This window comes from Erpetoichthys calabaricus, chromosome 1, assembly GCF_900747795.2.
Source record: "Erpetoichthys calabaricus chromosome 1, fErpCal1.3, whole genome shotgun sequence".
NCBI classification, from domain to species: domain Eukaryota; kingdom Metazoa; phylum Chordata; class Cladistia; order Polypteriformes; family Polypteridae; genus Erpetoichthys; species Erpetoichthys calabaricus.
The window spans coordinates 111906029-111931324 of NC_041394.2; the positions used below are offsets into that span (position 1 = coordinate 111906029).

Below are 25296 nucleotides of genomic sequence, written 5' to 3' on the forward strand. Positions count from 1 at the left end.
TTGCACGAAAAATTTCTTTGTTTATCCACAATATTCAATGGCGTTAAGCATGCGGTGGCAATTTATAAATCATCACAATGGTGATGTAAAATGGAACAACCTCCAAGACCAAATCCCCAGCAACTGTGCAAGGTATTGCAGAAATAGGAGGGCAAAATGACGCCGCAGAAAAATGAAACCATGTTAAAAAATATTAGAAACTAGGAATTGCCAAATTACCCATACACAGAGAATATGTGATACTTCAAACCTTCAAAAACAGGAAACAACTCCATAGAAAAATGTATTCTAAGCAGACAAAACTTTTAAATAAGGCAGAATCATAAAAATATGCATTACTGTAATTTCACTAAGCACGATATCTAAAAATGATAGAAGACTACTTTCAAGATCCACTGACAAATCTTTAACTGCTGAGAGGAGAAACATAGGAATGTGAAAGAGGTTTTGGTGCTAAGTATTGGATAAGCTTCACTAAATAACAGCAAGGGACCTAAACCCTGTTGAAATAGTTATGTTCATGTTGTCATTTAATTTGTTTCCTAAAAATGTATCCCTGTCTGCTGTTATATTTTTACGAAATTGCTGTTAACATACAAGTCTGCCAAATCAGTGATCTGCAACAAATAATTTATACTTGATGGAAACTGATGTTAATCCTGAGGGACATTTCAGGATCACAATAACAGACTAATGATAGTACCAGAGAAATAAATCTCAAAGCACAAAAAAAGATAAAAAGGTGATATGTACTGTAGATCCCTTTCAGTTCTCTACCATCATAATTAATTTTACACAAACTAAAACAACACACAATTAAACAGTAAATCAAACAAATGAAGAAAATATGTAGAATTGGGTCTGCTCATAGAGGTTATTAAAGCAAATAATCTCAATTATTATAGTAATTCAATAAAATATTCAACTTTAAATGGACAGCACAGTGGTGCAATGCCACACAGTCTCGCTCTAAAATTCTGAGTTCAGATCATTGGACTGAGCACTCCCTATTTTCAGTTTCTATATCCTTCCCATGCTTTAACATAACGGAAGATAACAAAACAAGAATGAACACTGAGGATTAGATTCACTGAGAGTAATAAACATTTTTAAAATGTTACTATGAAAAAAAAATCTACATTTATTCAAATGCAAAAAAAATGCTCTTTTGGGACAAAATGTCTACTGCCAATGTTATGAAAAAGTATTAAACAATTAAATGCTAAATGATATGTAACATTTTTTCATGGAGTAAATAACTGGATAATAGTTCCCTCTTGAAATTTACATTGTAAAGAGCATTGACAACCTACTATGACGACATACCATTTTATTGCGATCTTCAGATGAGGAAGATGACTTGCGCTCCCTCTGCTGAGCAGGAGATTTTTGTAGTGCTTTCACATTTGTTAAAGATCCTGGTAGGGATGCTGGAGGTGTAGCTGACAGACCAGTTGATGATCCTACAAGTAGAAACACATGTGGAAATTATGAGTACTGTTCAAGATTAAACAAATATATACATATAGCTAACTTAAAAAGAGGCATGCAAGAAAAGGAACCATAAGAAACATAAGGGACATTGTTTTCAGTGCATTCATAAAGGGAAGCATGCACAACAACTTGACACCAGGGCAGCATTATGTTCTATGTAATACAGAATAAAAGAAACAAAGACTAGGAATAGGGAGGAGAACAAATATAAATCAATAACTCAAATTTTCAAAATGAAACAATTTAACACATTGACTACTCAAAACTATTCAAAATAGGATAATGGTAATAGATTTAAAAACAGTTATAACTAATAAACAAAAATATTGCGTATTATATAAAATTATATATGTAAACATTAAAGAAATACTCCACCCAAAAATATTATTTTATTATGTTACTTACCCTAGCTACTTTGTAGTGGTGGAGAGTAATGGAGGGATTATGTCATAAAAGCCAAACCAATAATGACCAATGCTGTACTACGGCAAAATATATGGTAAAACATCCATGGAAAAAAAAAATTATACAGTGCATCCGGAAAGTATTCACAGCGCATCACTTTTTCCACATTTTGTTATGTTACAGCCTTATTCCAAAATGGATTAAATTAATTTTTTCCCTGAGAATTCTACACACAACACCCCATAATGACAACGTGAAAAAAGTTTACTTGAGGTTTTTGCAAATTTATTAAAAATAAAAAAAATTGAGAAAGCACATGTACTGTACATAAGTATTCACAGCCTTTGCCATGAAGCTCAAAATTGAGCTCAGGTGCATCCTGTTTCCCCTGATCATCCTTGAGATGTTTCTGCAGCTTAATTGCAGTCCACTTGTGGTAAATTCAGTTGATTGGACATGATTTGGAAAGGCACACACCTGTCTATATAAGGTCCCACAGTTGACAGTTCATGTCAGAGCACAAACCAAGCATGAAGTCAAAGGAATTGTCTGTAGACCTCCGAGACAGGATTGTCTCAAGGCACAAATCTGGGGAAGGTTACAGAAAAATTTCCGCTGCTTTGAAGGTCCCAATGAGCACAGTGGCCTCCATCATCCATAAGTGGAAGAAGTTCGAAACCACCAGGACTCTTCCTAGAGCTGGCCGGCCATCTAAACTGAGCGATTGGGGGAGAAGGCTTTAGTCAGGGAGGTGATCAAGAATCCGATCACAGCTCCAGAGGTCCTCTGTGGAGAGAGGAGAACCTTCCAGAAGGACAACCATCTCTGCAGCAATCCACCAATCAGGCCTGTATGGTAGAGTGGCCAGACGGAAGCCACTCCTTAGTAAAAGGCACATGGCAACCCACCTGAAGTTTGCCAAAAGGCACCTGAAGGACTCTCAGACCATGAGAAAGAAAATTCTCTGGTCTGATGAGACAAAGATTGAACTCTTTGGTGTGAATGCCAGGCGTCACGTTTGGAGGAAACCAGGCACCGCTCATCACCAGGCCAATACCATCCCCTACAGTGAAGCATGGTGGTGGCAGCATCATGCTGTGGGGATGTTTTTCAGTGGCAGGAACTGGGAGACTAGTCAGGATAAAGGGAAAGATGACTGCAGCAATGTACAGAGACATCCTGGATGAAAACCTGCTCCAGAGCACTCTTGACCTCAGACTGGGGTGACGACTCATCTTTCAGCAGGACAACGACCCTAAGCACACAGCCAAGATATCAAAGGAGTGGCTTCAGGGCAACTCTGTGAATGTCCTTGAGTGGCCCAGCCAGAGCCCAGACTTGAATCCAATTGAACATCTCTGGAGAGATATTAAAATGGCTGTGCACCGACACTTCCCATCCAACCTGATGGAGCTTGAGAGGTGCTGCAAAGAGGAATGGGCGAAACTGGCCAAGGATAGGTGTGCCAAGCTTGTGGCATCATATTCAACAAGACTTGAGGCTGTAATTGCTGCCAGAGGTGGATCGACAAAGTATTGAGCAAAGGCTGTTAATACTTATGCACATGTGATTTCTCGGTTTTTTTTATTTTTTAATAAATTAACAAAAACCTGAAGTAAACTTTTTTCATGTTGTCATTATGGGGTGTTGTGTTTAGAATTCTGAGGAAAGAAATGAATTTAATCCATTTTGGAATAAGGCTGTAACATAAGGAAATGTGGAAAAAGTGATGCGCTGTGAATACTTTCAGGATGCACTGTATATTATATACATATATATATATATATATATATATATATATATATATATATATATACACATACACACACACACACACACACACACACACACACACACACACACACACACACACACACACACAGTACCGTGCAAAAGTTTTAGGCAGGTGTGAAAAAATGCTGTAAACAAATAATGCTTTCAAAAATGAAAGTGTTAATCATTTATTTTCATCAATCAACAAATGCAGTGAATGAACAAAAGAGAAATCTAAATCAAATCAATATTTGGCGTGACCACCCTTTGCCTTCAAAACAGCATCAATTCTTCTAGATACACTTGCACACAGTTTTTGAAGGAACTCGGCTGGTAGGTTGTTCCAAACATCTTGGAGAACTAACCACAGATCTTCTGTAGATGTAGGCTTCCTCACATCCTTCTGTCTCTTCATGTAATCCCAGACACACTCGATGATGTTGAGATCAGGGCTCTGTGGGGGCCATACCATCACTTCCAGGACTTCTTGTTCTTCTTTACGCTGAAGATAGTTCTTAATGACTTTGGTTGTATGTTTGGGGTCGTTGTCCTGTGCAGAATAAATTTGGGGCCAATCATACACCTCCTTGATGGTATTGCATGATGGATAAGTATCTGCCTGTATTTCTCAGCATTGAGAACACCATTGATCCTGACCAAATTTCCAACTCCATTTGCAGAAATGCAGCCCAAAACGTTCAAGGAAGCTCCACCATGCTTCACTGTTGCCTGCAGACACTCATTATTGTACCGCTCTCCAGCCCTTCGACGAACAAACTGCCTTCTGCTACAGCCAAATATTTCAAATTTTGACTCTTCAGTCCAGAGCACCTGCTGCCATTTTTCTGCACCCCAGTTCCTATGTTTTCGTGCATACTTGAGTCGCTTGGCTTTGTTTCCACGTCGGAAGTATGGCTTTTTGGCTGCAACTCTTCCATGAAGACCACTTCTGGCCAGACTTCTCAGACTTCTCCGGATGGGTGTACCTGGGTCCCACTGGTTTCTGCCAGTTCCGAGCTGATGGCACTGCTGGATATCTTCCGATTTCGAAGGGTAATAAGCCTGATGTGTCTTTCATCTGCTGCACTAAGTTTCCTTGGCTGATCACTGCGTCTATGATCCTCAACGTTGCCCGTTTCTTTGTGCTTCTTCAAAAGAGCTTGAACAGCACATCTTGAAACCCCAGTCTGCTTCGAAATCTTTGTCTGGGAGAAACCTTGCTGATGCAGTATAACTACCTTGTGTCTTGTTGCTGTGCTCAATCTTGCAATGACATGAAACTGTCTCCCACAACCTCACCTTGGTAGCAGAGTTTGGCTGTTCCTCACTCAGTTTTAAGCTTCCTACATAGCTGTTTCTGTTTCAGTTAATGACTGTGTTTCAACCTACATGTGACATTGATGATCATTAGCACCTGTTTGGTATAATTGGTTGATCATACACCTGACTATAATCCTACAAAATCCCTGACTTTGTGCAAGTGTACCTATAAGAATTGATGCTGGTTTGAAGGCAAAAGGTAGTAACACCAAATATTGATTTGATTTAGATTTTTCTTTTGTTCGCTCACTTTGCATTTTGTAAATTCTTAACAATAAACAATCATTTATATTTCTGAAAGCATTCTTTGTTTACAGCATTTTTTCACACCTGCCTAAAACTTTTGCACAGTACTGTATATATCATGTTATTTGGGTTGAATAATCCACATGTCAGTTAGCCAATTGTAAGCTGAAAATTTGCAAACGCGTGATTTTTTTTCCTGAAATATTATTAAATAGTTGCTTCCAGTTTGATCAGAGTGCATCATAAACACAAAACTAAACACTCATGTTATGGACTTTTTAATTTGAAGACAGAACTCTTCCCCAATGAATGAGGGGGAGAGGTGGGTCTTCAATTCAAAAAGGGGCTTTAATTTCCTATTTATGATGTGCATTGATCATTCTGGAATTAATTATTTAATGATATTTTAGCAAAAAAAGTATGCATTTTGCACTTTTTGAGTATAGGACTGGATATCTGAAATATGGATTGTGCAACATGTGTAACGCAAGTTTTTTTTTTTTTCTTTCTTTCTTCCATGGATGTTTTTCACATCATTTGCCATTCAACAGACTTGGTCACTATTCTATTATGTTATAAACATTTTCTCTCAATTTTCCATGAAAACATGAGATTAAAGATTTTTCTCAGTCACCACTATAAAATACATGGGGTAAGTAACATAAAAAAATAGCATTTTAGGATGGATAGCTACTCAAAAGCAAAAAAGTTAACCATGACCCGATTAATCACGATAAAAGGGATAAAATGAAGGGAACATTTAAAAATATCCTCCAGCAGCTTTTTCTCAGATGTTTGTTGATTTCTTTTAATTTTAAAATAAGCTCAGTTTCAAACAAGTCATCATACCACAGAAAACTGAGTCGTTCAGATTAATACAACTCCACCTCCAAATAAAGAAAGGGCTATTTAAAATTGCTTTAAAAAGGATTCTATAAAACTTTATCCTTTTTAAGCAAAAAATATTCCAAGTAATTACCTCAAAGACTATTTTAATTTTTCACTCAAAACTAACAGAAACTAAGTGTTACTAACTTTGTGAAGGCTTTATGATTGAGGTAGCAATGAACGTAGCAAGATGTTTGACATTGGTTTCTGCCTCACCCGTTTCATGTACTAGTGTTAAATTAAAAAGTAATAATGGTCAAAATAGTCCTACGTTTAATGTTGATTTAAAAAATGTAATGTCTAAAAATTTTCCTTGTCAAGAGATAAGTATGAGCAACAGCATAAACTTGAATAATGCTTTGTATTTACACAATATATAGCATGCGTTCTTTATTCACAATCCTGAATCTCTTACAAGGGTTTCAATGAACCCTATGCACCTTTCGAATGTAAACAAACCACCCTACTACCACAAAATTTCTGTGTATTCAAAAAGACTGTATGTGATTTCAGTTTTCAACCTCTATCTCTGTGCTCCACGTGAATGGCGTCAAGAATATTTTATACTGCATGTGAAAAATGCATTACTCTAAAATTACTCTAAAATTTTCAGCTAAACCCTTAATAGCTATTTCTATCAGTTATGAAGAGTGTGCAATATATTGTGTTTAGTATGTGTATTGTCCTTTGTCATAGTAATATAATTACATTTTAGCAAAATGTATTTTTTACAATAATGAAAAAGATGCCATAAACATAAAAAAGTTACATATTTGATAAACTTAACATTACTAATTGTTTAGTCAATTACATATACAAGATGCAGTGTAAATGTATTTTGACTACATTAACATTAAAATAAAATATTAAATATGTCAGATTTAAGTAGTCAAGTGCTGCAGCAAAAATGAGCAAAAATATAAATGAATGATGGTGACAAATACAAAAATTAGAAGGTAAAAAACATAATTCTGGATTTCCATCAAAATGTAAATTATTTTAGGAAAAATTACATAAAATCATTTTCAAGAATGCAGCTCCAGAGTTCAAATCCTAGCCTGATCACTGTCCACATGGAATCTGTGCATTCTCCATATGTCCAAACAGGCTTCCTCTCACATTACAAACGTATGCTAATATAATTGACTGGCAACTCTAAATTAACAAACTTATTGTTCTCTGGAATAGGAATAATACAGAGAAGGATGCAAGTCTATTTTACACCAAATATAGGTCTTATAAGGTTTGTACATAAGGACAATGCAATGTTTCCAATTTTTCTTTGAAAAACTGCTTAAGCTCTGTTAAGCTGCATGAGGTTTTGACTTGGACAGCCTAGGACAATAATATTGTTTAGTTCTACCTTGATGATTGAGATTGTTGTCTTATTGGAAAATAAATCACCCAAATCCAAGTCGCAATTCTCTTGCAGACTGCAGTTTTCCATTCAGAATTTCCATTTTCTTTTGCATTCATTTTATCCTAAACCTTCACAATATTCCGTTTCCTGCTGCAGAGATGGGGATGGTGTGTTTTTCATTGATATGCAGCATTTGGCTTACACCAAACAAACTGTTTAGTGTGATGTCCAAAGACCTCAATTCTAGTCTCCTCCAAACATAGAAACCTCTTCCACTCAATGTTGGATTTTCCCACGTCCCTTATGGCAAACTCTAGCCAAAATGTCATTTGAAAGCGTCACTTTTCCATAAAGCTACAAATGGTGAAGCACCTGGTCAACAGTTATAATATGCACAGTCTCTGCCATCTCAGCCATGGAAGCTTGTTTCTCCTTCAGAGTTGTTATATATCTCTTGGAGGCATCCCTCACTACTGCACTGCTTGCAGGGTTAATCTGTTTTTTGAGAATGCCCTGCTCTACATAGGTTTACAGCTATACCATGCTCTTTCCATTTATGTTTAATTATAATGCAAATGGACTGATATTGTTAAGTTCCATTTATATTAATCAGTTTGGAACTGTTTTCCCTCCTGTGTTTAAACAAACCTGTGTCTTTGTGTATTCATCATGCAGCTAGTAATTTGCAAACTTTTAAATGCATTTACCTCTGAACTTATTACAGTCATCTGAACCAGCACTGGCTATACAAAAATACACTGAACTGAATGACTATTCAGTGACTTACAGATTTTCTTATGTCCATCCTTTTGCTGGAACCTTTGAACAACCTTGTCACAAAATTGTCTAACATGTTCCTCTGTCTTGATGCTCACACAGGAGATATCCAAGTTACTAATAAAGTGACCTCCATGTAACTAATTATACAGTATGACCTTGCAAACCATCTGGTGGCACCAGTAATGATTTTGGTATGTCACAGTAAAGGGAGTCAACTTAGGTAATCAATTATATTGTGTTTAATAATTGTAACATATTTGTAACATACCTTTCTTGAAAAAAAAAAAAGACTAATGTAATTTCATAAAACAACACCACATGAAAAAGAGGATGAGCACTTTTTATAGGCAGTGGTACCATATCTATTTTGCAGTACTTCAAATACAAAACAATGTCACTCTGGATTGGGAAAAGGTTCTATGCTGGGCACTAGACCTCTGTAACGTTGTAGTTCAGCTGACCAACTCTGCCCTTCCCATCAATATTTAAATAAAATTAGGATGCAGTTCACATTAGTCACAAAGATTTCACTTGTGTTTTATATTATATGACTGTGGGAAGGAAAAGCCTTCACAAACAGCATCAAGAAGAAATTATAATGGGACTAGATATATGCCAAACTACTGCAAGTTACACTTGCACACACTACCCCATTGATTCATACTAGGCAAAGCTAAAATGAAAAAAACTGGATGGTTACATCTAATAACAATTGCTTTGTCAGCAGAGAAATGTCAATTAACCAACCAGTTTTTAAAATGTACTGTTTTCTAAAATAACCAAACAAAAAAAAAAAAACAGATATTTCAGAGGCAGTTAACATTGTACTTGCATTAATTTTGAAAAATTGATGTAATCAATATGTAGTCACTATAAGCACAACATTAGCGAGTTTACCCTATACATAAAATCTGTAGATTAGTGATCCTTTTTTTGCATGAACAACACAAGTTTAAAAACAGTATGATACTTCAAATCATCAATGTGTCCTATCGTATTGTGATCTAGAAGAAAGAAAGTTGGCACTCACTGCTATTCCTTCAAAATCTGCTTGCAGGATTGACATTAATACAAAAGCCCTAATGGATATGCTTGCCAGGAAAGAAAGTAGCAAAGTAAATATATTGAGATTAAGAACCAAATGCAACGGTGGCCAAATTTTCCCTATAACCTCCTTGCCCATCTGTAACATGGAAAACTACTTGTTGTGGAAATCTATCCTAAATCCTACCTCTATATACTGTATATATAAGGCCTGGGAAAGTTAATGCGATAATATTTGTGACTAGCCAACCCGCGGCGTAACATACGCCGCATAATTATGTATTGATGGGTGAACACTTGCTGAACGACACAGTTGTCCAAATGGGGTGGGTTTGTGGATACCACTGTGAGTGAATGAAAAGATGGACCTCTGGAGAGAGCAACATACAATTGTCCGTGACTGAAAGCGGGATCGTCTGTGACGATGGAGGCCACGCTGGTGAAAGTTACTTCGTCGGTAGGGATAAGTTTCAGCACTTGTTCATTAAGGTGTAGCGAGTCTTCGTTGTTGACGCTTAATATAGCTTGCGTACTGAGTTGTTCCGGTGTCAGAGTTGAGAAACACTTTTTTAATGTCTTTTAAGCACAGGGAAAAAAATTAACATGTGAAACATCCATAATGTAATAAGCCACCAAGAAAAGTAATATTGCAACAATGCACGCTACGATCCGATCGCTGTAAACAGAAGTGAAAACAAAATTGAGGCCGGTGCATTCTTTAACTGCCTTGTAGTACAATGGTAGTACTGCTGTTTTGCAGTAAGGAGACTGTGGAAGATTTTGGGTTCGCTTCCCGGTTTCTCCCTGTGTGGATAGCGCTTTGAATACTGAAAACACCGGTATATCAATGTAATGAAGTATTATTATTCTTATGCGTCCAGCGCTCTCTCTCTCGCTCACCTGTATGCGTGTGTGTGTCGCTCGCTCTCTCTCGCTCGCTCGCTGCACGTGTTCCTGCAGGCATACCAGTAAGTGAATGAAAAGATGGAACTCTGGAGAGAGCAACATACAACTGTCCGTGACTGAAAACTGGTTTTGGCAGATACATTCACATCTTTTTGAAAGTTTGGCCCTGTGCCTTATTGTCATTGCAAAGGCAAATCTAACAGGAAATTGTCTTTGCTCAGATGCACGCGCAGGCTCTCTCTCAGCAGCACGCGAGCTCCCTCCCCCCTCTGTCTCTCAGAAGCATGGGAGCCCTCTCTCTCTGTAACATTGCAGCAGTTGTATAAACACTTTTTTTAAAATGAGTTTTAAGTACAGGGGGAAAAAAACCCAGGCTCCCTGCATGCGCAGGCTCTCTCTCTGTCTCTCTCTGAGCAGCACGCGAGCCCCCTTCCCCTCTGTCTCTCAGAAGCACACAAGCTCTCTCTCTCTCTGTAACATTGCAGCAGTTGTATAAACACTTTTTTTTTAAATGAGTTTTAAGCACAGGGGTAAAAAACCCAGGCTCCCTGCATGCGCAGGCTCTCTCTCTCAGCAGCACGCGAGCCTCCCCAGCCCTCTCTCTCTCTCAGCAGCACTCGAGCCTCCCCAGCCACCCCCTCTCTCTCTCAGCAGCACAGGAGCCCCCTCCCCCTCTGTCTCTCAGAAGCAGGCGAGCCCTCTCTCTCTAACATTGCAGCAGTTGTATAAACACTTTTTTTTTTTAATGAGTTTTAAGCACAGGGGGAAAAAAAGGAACATTTGAACAAATCCGAACTTTATGTAAAAGCCAATCAAGATAGTAACATTGCAGGAGTTCACCATTTTTAATCAGGCGACTGACAGTAGTGGAGTCAGGCACAGAGAAGGTCAGCTGCTGAGAAAGCATCTCGACTGTTGCAGGGCGGTGAAGCAGGTGAGACGCTAATGAAAAAGAGGAACAGGGCTTATTGGTTTTTAAAGACTGCTTCCTTCATTGTGTTTTAACCTCAGTTTTAAAGGATTGCGGGGCTCTCTCTGTTGCGCTGCCTGTGTGTGCGCGGCTCTCTCTCTCGGGCTGCCTGTGTGTGCCTCTGTCTCTCTCTCTCGCGCTGCCTGTGTGTGCCTGTCTCTCTCTCTGGCGCTGCCCTCTGTGTGAACCAAGGTTCCACTGAGGTTGACTAATGAAAAGTCAACGTGGCTCAGAGCTGCATGTGGACTGTGGCACAGACAAACAGAAATGACGGCATGTTTTCTGAGGCGTCGCGTCCGAGTTGGTGGGCGTGGCTCTGCGAGTTGTCGTCGTATCCAATGGTCTTAGAGTTGGTGGGCGTGGCTCCTTCCTGCGTGCGCCATGGGTGTCTTACTTGTCGGCGGCTTAGTGAATCCACGCCCGCTTTCCATGGGTGGCTACTTGTCTTCCGGCTTAGTGAATTATATATATAGATTATGTGGTTGTCAGTATGTGGTAATGGTATTCATACCCTTGATTTATACATACCAACATAGGTGCAGGGGAGTGGGAGGAAGGGAGAGTTTATCGTAGTCCTGCAGAAATATTAAAGAAAAGTAGTGAATGTAAAAATTTCACACACTTTTTTTTTTCATGTTGTGTTTTTAAGCAAGATAGTAGCTACAGAGAACTTACTATAGTGTACCAGGAGCAACAGTATAATTAGAACAGTGTTTTCTAACCTTTTTTTCCTGTGGTGGCACACTTTTTGTAACCCAAAAAATCCCAAGGCACACCACGATTCCACCAACCACAAAAACATTAAATCTATACATTTGCTAAACTGTCTGCAGGGTGAGACGGAGGCAAAAAAAAAAGAAGCAGCCTGAAGGTTGGCATTTCCAGACACAGCACTAAGTGAGCATTTTGGACTCAATTTCTGCGTCGTCCTTTTGCCCACTAATATAGCCGGTCCCATATGGCATACCTGGGTAGCTCTCACTGTGCAGCAGTTGAAAAACACTTGTTTAGAATTTACAGTACTGTGCAAAAGTTTTAGGCAGGTGTGAAAAAATGCTGTAAACAAAGAATACTTTCAAAAATGGAAGTGTTAATCATTTATTTTCATCAATCAACAAAATGCAGTGAATGAACAAAAGAGTAATCTAAATCAAATCAATATTTGGTGTGACCACCCTTTGTCTTCAAAACAGCATTAATTCTTCTAGGTACACTTGCACACAGTTTTTGAAGGAACTCGGTTGGTAGGTTGTTCCAAACATCTTGGAGAACTAACCACAGATCTTCTGTGGATATAGGCTTCCTCACATCCTTCTGTCTCTTCATGTAATCCCAGACACACTCGATGATGTTGAGATCAGGGCTCTGTGGGGGCCATACCATCACTTCCAGGACTTCTTGTTCTTCTTTACGCTGAAGATAGTTCTTAATGACTTTGGCTGTATGTTTGGGATCGTTGTCCTGCTGCAGAATAAATTTGGGGCCAATCATACGCCTCCCTGATGGTATTGCATAATGGATAAGTATCTGCCTGTATTTCTCAGCATTGAGAACACCAATAATCCTGACCAAATCTCCAACTCCATTTGCACAAATGCAGCCCCAAACGTTCAAGGAACCTCCACCATGCTTCACTGTTGCCTGCAGACACTCATTATTGTACCGCTCTCCAGCCCTTCGACGAACAAACTGACTTCTGCTACAGCCAAATACAGTGATCCCTCGCTATATCACGCTTCGACTTTCGCGGCTTCACTCTATCACGATTTTTTCTCATACATGCTTACGTCACTACGCATGCGCTTTCTGAGAACTTTTATCTAAGCCCCACGATGGCTCCTAAACGTGCTGCTTTTTCTAAGCCTTCTGACAATGAAACTAAGTGCAGGAGGAAGATGCTTACCATCCAGGAGAAGGTGAAACTCTTGGATATGATCAAAGATGGCAATACCCTACAAAAGCCTCCTCACGCATATGAAAAGACAGCGCCAGCAACTGCCTATCAAGATGTTCTTCAGCCGCGCACTCAGACACCCACTGCCTACTCCTAGTACTCCTTCAGTGGAAGAAGACAACGATGCACCTGCTGAAGATACTGCACCACCTTGTCACGCTTGGGTCACAAATTTGCACAGGAGGAGACACAGGAGGTTGACACAGGAGGTTGTAGAAAAAAAAAGAACTTTATTCAAAGTACTGCAAACAAACATTTGTCTCTTTTCAAAAGTTTAAATGTGCTCCATGACAAGTCAGAGATGACAGTTCCGCCAGGAGCACAGAATGTCTGTGTGAGAGAGACAGAGAGAGAGAGAAACAAAACAACCAATTCCAAAGCTGAGAGGCGCTGCACAATACTTTTAAGTAAGCGGAGTACCGCATGAGAGGTTTATCGCGCGTTATAGCGCAAGCAAGAAGGGTAAGGAGCAATGTGAAGGTAGACTGTCAGCTGTTTCAGGGGTTTTCCCAGGGGCGTCTGTGTCCTCTGAGGGTGCGATCAGTGCTCCAGCTTACAACCTGAAGACTCTCCTACTGAGCTCGTGCCTTCAATGGTTAGTGGTTGTGTGCAAGAACTGTGTGTGTGTGTAATTAAATGTACAGTACAATAATAATAATATGATATTTGTAACGTCTAATATGTCTTATTTTCTCTTATTTTGTCTAATATATTGGGTAATACGAGTGCAATGGTGACTAAAGGGTGTTATTTCATGTCTAGAGGCTCTAATAATGTTAAAAACGTATTTAGAAGGTCGTAAACAGGTTTTCTATACTCTAACTGCGAAAATATTCGATTTATAAATAAAGAATCCTACTTCGCGAAAATTCATTTATTTCGGTAGAGTCTGGAACGGATTAACCATGATAAACGAGGGTTCACTGTACAGTAATCCCTCCTCCATCGCGGGGGTTGCGTTCCAGAGCCACCCACGAAATAAGAAAATCCGCGAAGTAGAAACCATATGTTTATATGGTTACTTTTATATTGTCATGCTTGGGTCACAGATTTGCGCAGAAACACAGGAGGTTGTAGAGAGACAGGAACGTTATTTAAACACTGCAAACAAACATTTGTCTCTTTTTCAAAAGTTTAAGCTGTGCTCCATGACAAGACAGAGATGACAGTTCTGTCTCACAATTAAAAGAATGCAAACATATCTTCCTCTTCAAAGGAGTGCGTGTCAGGAGCACAGGCTGTCAGAAACAGAGAGCAAAGCAAACAAATCAATAGGGCTGTTTGGCTTAAGTATGCGAAGCACCGCGGCACAAAGCTGTTGAAGGCGGCAGCTCACACCCCCTCCGTCAGGAGCAGGGAGAGAGAGAGAGAGATAGAGACAGATAAAAACAAAGAATGAAAAATCAATACGTGCCCTTTGAGCTTTTAAGTATGTGAAGCACCGTGCAGCAAGCGCTTCACTAAGCAGCTGCACACAGAAGGTAGCGATAGAGTGAAGCCGCGAAAGGCGAAGCGCGATATAGCGAGGGATCACTGTATTTCAAATTTTGACTCATCAGTCCAGATCACCTGCTGCCATTTTTCTGCACCCCAGTTCCTATGTTTTCGTGCATACTTGAGTCGCTTGGCCTTGTTTCCACATCGGAGGTATGGCTTTTTGGCTGCAACACTTCCATGAAGACCACTTCTGGCCAGACTTCTCCGGACAGTAGATGGGTGTACCTGGGTCCCACTGGTTTCTGCCAGTTCTGAGCTGATGGCACTGCTGGATATCTTCCGATTTTGAAGGGTAATAAGCTTGATGTGTCTTTCATCTGCTGCACTAAGTTTCCTTGGCCGACCACTGCGCCTACGATCCTCAGCGTTGCCCGTTTCTTTGTGCTTCTTCAAAAGAGCTTGAACAGCACATCTTGAAACCCCAGTCTGCTTTGAAATCTTTGTCTGGGAGAGACCTTGCTGATGCAGTATAACTACCTTGTGTCTTGTTGCTGTGCTCAATCTTGCAATGACATGAAACTGTCTCCCACAACCTCACCTTGGTAACAGAGTTTGGCTGTTCCTCACCCAGTTTTAAGCCTCCTACACAGCAGTTTCAGTTAATGACTGTGTTTCAACCTACGTGTGACATTGATGATCATTAGCACCTGTTTGGTAGAATTGGTTGATCATACACCTGACTATAATCCTATAAAATCCCTGACATTGTGCAAGTGTACCTATAAGAATTGATGCTGGTTTGAAGGCAAAAGGTAATAACACCAAATATTGATTTGATTTAGATTTTTCTTTTGTTCGCTCACTTTGCATTTTGTAAATTGATAACAATAAACAATCATTATTTATATTTCTGAAAGAATTCTTTGTTTACAGCATTTTTTCACACCTGCGTAAAACTTTTGCACAGTACTATACTTATAAAGTCGTTGATGGTGATAAATAATTAAAGATGGCATTTGCAGATTTTTAACACAAATTTTAATATACGCCCGTTTAAGAGATGCTTATTTCAATCAAATCAGTCTTTAGCAGTGCATTCAATGTCTACAGTCATTTTGATTGTTTAATTTTACTTTGAGACGTCTATGTCTTTTATGCCATACCAATGTGAGAAACAATGCATTGGCCTTGTTTTCTTATTGCCTTCTTTTCAACTTGCCTTTTAGAAAGAAATTTAAATTAAGGTTTAGCTTGCTCATGTAGTATTTTGTTAAAAAGTCAGGTATCAGGACATTGTTTAATTTTAAACTATGCATTTAAATGATTAAAAAATCCTTTGTGTTGATTCTGCATTAATTTTGTGATTCACTGAATATTTACTTCATGATTTACATAATTACTGTTTTAATGTTAGATGAAATTAATCGCAATTAATACCGTACAATTATGAGATTGATTAGTTATTACTTTTTTGTATACATAGTATAAATTTGACATCGAGATTTTGATGAATCTTGATGTTTTAGACCTTCCAGATTCCGAAAATACTGTTTCTGAAATTATGTCCGTGTGTGTATAAACACGATAACTCAAAAACAGTTTGACCTAGGTCAATGAGATTTTGTACACCTGCTTTATATCAACAATAAGGAATCGTGTCAGTTTTTGGGCCATTTCCGGCGACCAGATTTTTTCAAGTAAACTGTGGCTATAAATAAAGATATATGATTTGAATTGTGTGTGCATATTAGAAATGACGCAAAATAAGTAGTAATGTAATTTGAGAAACATTTCTCAATCAGAGTAGTAGTTTATTTACACAACCATCCACATTTTTTCATGCACACTACAGTTTTGAATAGAGTTACTTAATTGAAAGTTTGTATAGATATTTACAATGACGAGAAAAAACTAGATATGAAATTTGAGGAAAGAAGTGCGCAACCGAAAGTGGTACTTTAATTAAAAACCTACTCAAATTTTTTTGTATCATGGAAATATAAATGTGTACACAATATTAAAAATTATATTCAATATAATGTAAGTTCGTTTAATAACTATTATTAATTTTATATTAATTTATACATCATCAGTTTAACAATAACACGTAAACATTAAACATGCCATGTAAATATAAAGATGTAATGGAAACAATAAGCTGCTATGTCCCCGTTGTGTACATTTCATTTTATGACCTTTTATTTAGGCCATTATTACCATAATTAAATGTAGCTAAATGCAGTTTTACCTATAGCAATTTATTACAACAAATATTATATAATACTAATACTTTCTCTATGTTTTTAGGTGACTACAACTCTTTTTACTTTGCGCGTAATCTAGTAATGCATATGTAATCTTGAAAAACTTCCACCATCGTTTACTAACTCTGTAAGTTTGATTATACATAGAGATAAATGATTGGGTATTGATATTATCAATTATATATATATATATATATATATATATATAGGTAACCACCCATACAATCAGATTGTGACACAGACTACGAATGCCGTGAATATATATATATATATATATATATATATATATATATATATATATATATATATATATATATATATAGCTACAGATCCGCAAAGGGAGTAAAATGAGTCAAGTATTGTAAAATAGATTTTTATTCCTAAGCTTTCAACAACCTACCAAGTGTCATCATCAGAGTAAAATGATTAGACATGGTAGGGGTGGATTACTAAGGTGGGGTTCGGAGAGTGTTATAAAGTCTTTATTATTTGGATGTTTTTCTTTTTAAGCCTGAACATCTTAGGTTTAAGTTCAAGAGTCTGCTAATGGTGTTCTCATTAGAAAGCCACGATTCAGCCTACAAACCATGTCACAGACCTAAAGGGCTCCAATGAAGGAAATTCCATGCCGGACCAGAGGAGGGTGAAGTGTATTAACCATTTCTCTTTTTCTCCTGCGCACCACTCATGGGAAATCTCGCCTGGCCCCAACAAAGTCACTTCTGGTTCCAGCCCCGAAAACATAATTTCCTCGGTCTGCCTTTAAAACTGCAATTTTTCTACCTATGCACCAGGTCCATTTTGAACTCAGTGAAATTTGTTGCTTTACCTTGATTGCAACCCACTTCATTATACGGGGTGGCTACCTCAGACCTTTCTGTGACTCTTTTTGTCTTATTTTTGTGACAGTGGCATATTTATGGAACAACCAAGAGTACTGTACCTGAGTTGCTAAGGTGCAAGCTCCGTCCCCAAGAGTTATAACTTTACAATGTAAATCCCATGGGGAGTGTGCGGGAAGGGCCCACGGATTTGGGCTAGTCCAGACAGGGGAGACCCAGAGGACTTATTATGGCTTCTTGGAGGAGAGTGCTCCTCACCAAGGCAGAGCCATTGGTTAAATGTGGGGATGCCCCAGACCGGCAGGTGAGAGTAATATGGTAGTGGAAATTTGACCCGGAGCAGCCAACCCACTTATAGGCCTTTCCCCATGGGCTAAGGTGAGCCGTGGGCTAAGGCCAGAAGAAAACAATGCCCACCAAATAGTGGAACATGTCGCTACCTGTTTCTAAACAGCTTTCGAGAATATATCACCCAGCCGGTCTGGGGACAATACTATACCAACATACTCAAGCTTATGGAGCTCATCGAGACAATTAGGATGGCCTCACAATCTGAGAGGACCGAACTGTCCCTTAGTCAAACCCAGACAGAATCTGTCCCGACTTATTGGCCTGCCCGTCACCGCCAGGAGCAAGCATCTAAGTCCCCGGATTTGTGGCCGCATTTGCTTCTTGGCTGCAAAGGGGAATGCAGGGAGATTGGGAAGGAAGGGTGTTGTGTACTTATGAATCCACTGGCTTCTCCATATGAAGGAGTTATAATTATCAATGGCCAGAAAACCACCACTTTATTTGATTCTGGCAGCAACATTTCTATTGCTGCCTGCTGATATGCGTTGCTGCTACAATGGATCAAGGGCAAGACCAATCTGAACTGCATTCACAGGGAAACCCACTGGTACAGGTCCACCTCTTCTTTCATCAGTTTCAAGGGATTGCTAAAAATCTGACTGTAGCAGTCCTTCCTAATCTTCCATACCCAATGATCCTGGGGTGAGACTGGTCTAAGAAGTAAAAGCGGTTCAACACCTTCCACTCTGAAACCGATTTTGGGCCTATAAATGGATGGAGATAATACATTCCCAGATGCCTCCACACCGTGTATACTGCCGGGGAGAAAATGCGGCCATCCAGTATGACATACCGAACCCCACGCCTATTGAGTTCGGCACAGACCCCCTCTCCCAATTACACTTCCAATTGAAAGAAACACCAGCTTCTTTTAAAAGGGAACAAGAGTGGGGTTTGATTTGTCTTCAGTTCTTTTTTGTATTAACTGATCTATTTGTATGGAATGATTACAATAAAATTAATAAATAAAAAAAATAAATAAATAAAAGGGAACAATGGAATGATGATTCCCTGAAATTTGCAAAAAAGCAGCCATTCTTGTCAATGGCCAACGCACGCTTCATCCCATGCCTCAGGGACCTCACTTTGTCTTAGAAAATGACATTTTGTATGGGGTAGCGCAGCATGAGGGGAAGGTGCGGAAGTTGTTGTTAGTTCCGAGGATCTTCCAGCGGCAGGTCTGCAAATTAGTACATGCCCACCTCCTAGGAGGGCATTTGGGCACTGAAATAACTTTGGAGAGGATTAAGCTCTGATTTTATTGGCCAGGAATGAGGAGGTTCATCGCTTTTGTACATCCTGTCCTGAGTGTCAATTGCGTCAAATTCCTAGGAGGGATCGTGCTCCTCTAGTTTTCATTCTCCTCATTGATGTCCCATTTGAAAGAATCAGGATTGATCTAGTAGGACCCCTAGAACCCTCAGTTCCAGGACACAAATACAGTAATCCCTCCTCCATCGCGGGGATTGCGTTCCAGAGCCACCCGCGAAATAAGAAAATCCGCAAAGTAGAAACCATATGTTTATATGGTTATTTTTATATTGTCATGCTTGGGTCACAGATTTGCGCAGAAACACAGGAGGTTGTAGAGAGACAGGAACGTTATTCAAACACTGCAAACAAACATTTGTCTCTTTTTCAAAAGTTTAAACTGTGCTCCATGACAAGACAGAGATGACAGTTCAGTCTCACAATTAAAAGAATGCAAACATATCTTCCTCTTCAAAGGAGCAAACAAATCAATAGTGCTGTTTGGCTTTTAAGTATGCGAAGCACCACGGCACAAAGCTGTTGAAGGCGGCAGCTCACACCCCCCCCGTCAGGAGCAGAGAGAGAGAGAGAGAGATAGAGAGACACAGATAAAAAAATCAATACGTGCCCTTCGTGCTTTTAAGTATGCGAAGCACCGTTCAGCATGTCGTTTCAGGAAGCAGCTGCAGCAAAAGATAGCAACGTGAAGATAATCTTTCAGCATTTTTAGACGAGCATCCGTATCGTCTAGGTGTGCAAACAGCCCCCCTGCTCACACCCCCCTACGTCAGCGCAAGAGAGAAAGAGAGAGAAAGTAAGTTGGGTAGCTTCTCAGCCATCTGCCATGAAATCAACTGGGCAAACCAACTGAGGAAGCATGTACCAGAAATTAAAAGACCCATTGTCCGCAGAAACCCGCGAAGCAGCGAAAAATCCGCGATATATATTTAAATATGCTTACATATATAATCCGTGATGGAGTGAAGCCGCGAAAGGCGAAGCGCGATATAGCGAGGGATTACTGTATATCTTGGTCCTAGTTGATTATGCCATCCCATATCCAGAAGCTGTTACTTTGCATTCAGCCACTTCTAAAACCATTGCACGGGAATTGGTGGGGGTCTTTTTGCAGCACGGCATCCCTAAAGAAGTCCGGATAGACCCAGGGACACCTTTCACCTCAAAGACGTTCAGGGAAACAGCCAAGTTACTTAAGATAAAGCATTTGAAGACCACAGTGTATCATCCTCAAACCGATGGTCTAGTTTTGAGGTTTAATCAGTCTCTCAAGCAAATGCTTTGCAAGGTGGTCAGCAAGGACAGGAGGAACTGGGATCAGCTCCTTGTCCTCTTCCTTTTTGCCTATTGGGAAGTTCCACAAGCCTCTAAAGGTTTCTCACCTTTTGAATTGTTATACGGACGACAACCCTGGGGCATATTGGATATTCAAAAAGAAGGACGGGAGAAAGAGGCACTCCCCTCCACAAATATATTAGAAAATATCGCAAAATTACGAAATAGATTCGGAAAGATTTGTCCTATTCTAAAAAGTCATATGGAAGAGGCACAAGCAGCACAGGCCTGAGAGAGAAAAGGGCTTATCGATTATTTGTTGAAACAACCCAATCGTCAATCGAGTGAGCGGGTTTAACATGTGAACCTGCTGAACCCGTGGAAGGACAGGGAGCTCGATCCATTCTCCAGTCAGGCCTACTCACTCTTTGCTCACATAAATAACTAAATTCAGAGCCGATTTGAGCCCCAAACAACGATGGGAGCTGGAGTCAGTTATCCTGTCTGTCCCCAAGGTAGTGAGTGAAAAACCTGGACTGACCTCTCTGATTGTACAGAATATTTTAACAGAGCTTGGGGTTATATTTTGTGAACACCCATATCATCTTCCCAAGGCAAAAAGAGCTGAAGTGGAACTGGATGCTAGAACTAGGAGTAATAGAGGAAAGTCATAGTCCCTGGTCCAGACCTTTCATCTTGGTTGCTAAGCCTGACGAGAGATGGAGGTTTTGCAATGACTTGTGTCGACTTAATCAAGTCTCCCAATTTGATGCCTATCCGATGCCACGAGTGGACAACCTCTTCAAGCGGCTAGGACTGGCTGATTATGTGCCCATACTTGACATGACGAAGGGGTACTGGCAGGTTCCTTTAACGGACTCCGCAAAGGCTAAGACTGCGTTAAGCACCCCTAGTGGTCACTCGCAGTACCGTGTCCTTCCATTTGGGTTATATGGGGCACCTGCAACCTTCCAAAGTATGGTGGATAAAGTGCTCCATCCTCAAAACTCATATAGTGCTGCCTACTTGGATGACGTGGTCATCTATTACAGCACATGGGAAGAACACCTACAGAAGGTCCAAGTGGTGTTATGGACAATAGGTGAGGCCAGACTTCAAATTAATCAAAAGAAATGTTTGTTTGGATTACACAAAGCCAAATATTTAGGCTACCTGGTGGGCCGGGTTACCGTGAGGCCACAGTGTTCCAAAATTGATGCCATATTGAAATGACCCTTTCCTAGGACCAAGCAGCAGATCCAAGACTTTCTCGGCTTATTGAGCTACTACTGCCGGTTCGTACCCCGGTTTTCTGAGAGAGCAGCGTCCTTGACTGATTTTACAAAGAAGAGGGCCCCAAACAATCTGGTATGTATTAATAAGGCAGAAGCTGCATTTAGTGACTTAAAGCAGTCCCTTACATCTGCATCTGTCTTGAAAGCTCCTAACTTTTCTTTACCTTTCATATTCCTAACAGACGCTACTGACACAGGTCTTGGTGCCATGCCGAGCCAGAGCGTCAATGGTGTTGAACACCCTGTCATATTCCTGAGCCAGAAATTGCTGGAACGGGAAACCATTTATGCGTCAGTGGAAGGGGTGGCCTTGGAGATCAAATGGGCAATTACAAAAGTGAGGTACTACCTCTTGGGCCGTGAGTTCATCCTTGTTATAAATCATGCACCCTAACAGTGGATGGCCTTACACAAGTCGAACCCGAGAGTCACAAAATGGTTTCTTGACCTACAACCTTTTAAATTCTCACTCATGGAGGCTTTCTCCATGCCAACACCGATGCTCTTTCTCGGGCTCACAACCTCTTGGTCAGGAATGCCCGACCTGACGGGTCTGTGCTGGGGAGGTGCCGTGTCAAACATGTGCGCACAGGAGGCAGCTAAAGGGCTCGAATGAGGGAAATTCCATGCCAGACCAGAGGAGGGCGGAGTGCATTAACCCTTTCTCTTTTTCTCCTGCAGACAGCTCTTGGGAAATTCCGAATGGCCCCAGTGACGTCACTTCCGGTTTTGGCCACGACAACCTTCCTCCCAATGGCTCCCTTTAAAACTGCCATTTTACTATCTATGCGCCAGTTCCGTTTTCATCTCAGTGAAATTTGTTGCTTTACCTTGTTTGCAATCCAGTTCAATATACGGGGTGGCTACCCCAAACCTTTTTGTGACTCTTTTTGTCTTATTATTGTGACAGTATGTGTATATATATGTATGTGTGTGTGTGTATATAAACAAATAGGTAAAATTCTGTTACAAAGAAGTGCCAGGGACCTAAAAAATTTTGTAGTAATGAGATTCTATATTTGTCAATATAGTGCTTGATTTAACTTGCGTCCAGGCATTTGCAATCATTTCAATAGCTTCTTTCACATTAGTTTTCAACTCCTCCTGTCTACAAGTTATGCTGACAAGAACTTTTCCCAGCATTTCCTCGTGATAATACACTTTCAGGGTGCGAATGATGCCCAAATCCAATGGCTGAAGCACTGCTGTGCAATTGGGTGGGAGGAATTCAACTCGAATATTATCTAAATGTTGAAGCATGTTGTGGGCAGCACAGTTATCAATCAGAAGCAGAATCTTCCTTTTCTTCATATTATGAGGTTTCCGAAGCGCAATTTCCGTGTCAGTGGAAAATTATTTGTCCGTTGCCGGGGCAGGGCGAACGCAGGCTCATAGCAGAGCAGCAGAGCACTGCGGAAGAAAATCCGAAAACATTGTGGTCGTGCTATAAGCAAGGAACATTATGAATGCAGGGAATAGTATTACCTGGCCACTAACATGGCCATGACCCTACCTGACTGCTGTGTTTGTATATAGGAGAGTGGTAGTGCTTTTCCTGTTTCAAGTGGAATAAAGCTGGTTTTCCTAAAGTACTGAGACTCAGCCTCTTGGTTTGAGGTGCAAGACAATGACTCACGCATCACAGTATCCTTGTCAAGTTGTCACAGCCAGTTTCCCAAAATGTCTCGAGTCATCCAAGCTTGCTGGTTCACTTTAAACTTGCAGGGAAGGAATGTAACGTGCTTAAAACACCGAGGATTGGTTGACTTGCCAATGATGAGAGGAATAACTTTGTGGCTGCCAGTTGAACTGCAGCAAAGTAGAGCTGTCAACCTTTGTTTAGATTTTTTTTCCTCCTCAGCATGGATCTCTTTGGAGTGCGAAAATGTGATGCGGTAGCAGCTGGCAGAAGATTCCAGTCTCATCAGCATTGTAGAAGTCTTCAAGCTCATAAGCTGAAATGATATTCCTGATTTCATCTGCACGCCATTCGTTTGCTTTTTCAATTGGAACTGCAGATTCTTCCCCACAGATTGCTTTGGCTGCAATTCCAAAACGATCCCAAAGCGAATTAGCTAACCCCCGCTGACAGTAAAACCTTCTTCTAAAGTCTTGCACCCCAAAACACGAGGTTGAGTCTTAATACTTTAGCAAAACAAGCTGTATTCAGCTTGAAACAGAAACAGCACAGTTTTTTATTGTAGTGGGATCTACCACACTCCTATACACCGACAGAGCAATCAGGCAGGGTCGTGACCAGGTTAGTGGCCAAATAATACCATTCCCCACATTTATAATGTTCCTTGCATCACCCATCAAGATCTTTTTGGAGTTGCATCGATAGTGAGCCGCTGCAGCACTGTGAGCCTGCTGTTGCCCCGGCAACAGATAAACAACCTTCCACAGATGCGGTGATTGCGCTTTGGGACAATCTTCGGCATGTCGTCCCGTTGGGGGAGATCCCAAAAGAGTTTAGAAACCTCACAACAGTGACTTTGCTTTTTCTTGAATGAGTGGTGCACTAATAGGAATGAACAAGCATCTGTCATTTCTACAGGATGGTGACAATGAGTTAAATTCCAATAGATGATTTTCAAATGTTGATGAACAATAACCAAAAGGTATTATTGAAAACCACAAAAAAACAGTTCGAGGAAAGTTCGAAGAAAGAGAAAAATTTACAGCTTGTGTTCGGGGTTTGCTGTGCACAACTGAGCTGCGACCACAGAACTAACTTCTCTGTGGATGATTCATTCAAGCATTTCAAGGTTTTTTGGGCGCTTCGTTGTAATGAAAGTATCTGCTGAATGTATTTTGTAGTAATGAGATGAGATTTCTATAGACTCTGTCATATGGGGAAACAGTCAGGACTGTAAAAATATTTTGTTGTAATGAAAATTTCATTGTAATGGAATTTCACCTGTATATAGGTGACACATAGTACAGTACATTAAACATGGGTACATCTTGTACAGATATATAGTATATAATATAGTGTAAATCTTGTGTATAAACCTATAAAGGAGAGATGAACTTATGCATCAATAATTTCACTCCTGCATGCAGAACCACAAAGCACAAAAAAAAAGACTACAGCTATTTAAAAAGGACTTTCTTGTAAACTATTACAAAATGTTTCCAACGACTATTTGTAAACTGGATTATTTGGTCAAAACAGGCAAAAATGTTTTTCTTACCTCCTTCTGACCTCTGTAAAGGCTGATCTCTAATTAAATCCTGCAAAAAATAAACAAATCTTATAAAACAACCACTCAAAAATAATGTCAATATTATACTGTAATTGTTATTTTTCTACATCCTCTATATTAACAAACTAAGCAGAGCTGTAATTTTTTAATTTTGCATAAGTTCTGCTTCTATAATAGATATTCTAAATTAGGTTTAGCTAAGCATTCAAAACCA

At 39.9% G+C, this 25296-nt stretch overlaps 1 protein-coding gene across 1 annotated transcript in view; it reads right to left on the reverse strand.

Annotated features, from left to right (window-relative positions):
• The window catches only part of braf (B-Raf proto-oncogene, serine/threonine kinase), a 319102-nt gene that overhangs the window by 132380 nt on the left and 161426 nt on the right, over window positions 1-25296 (reverse strand). Inside the window, exons 9-10 of the mRNA XM_028805204.2 lie at window positions 25071-25110; window positions 1327-1463 (exon numbers count right to left, since the gene is read on the reverse strand). Coding sequence (XP_028661037.1) covers window positions 1327-1463; window positions 25071-25110 — 177 coding nt within the window. The remainder of the gene's footprint in view (window positions 1-1326; window positions 1464-25070; window positions 25111-25296) is intronic.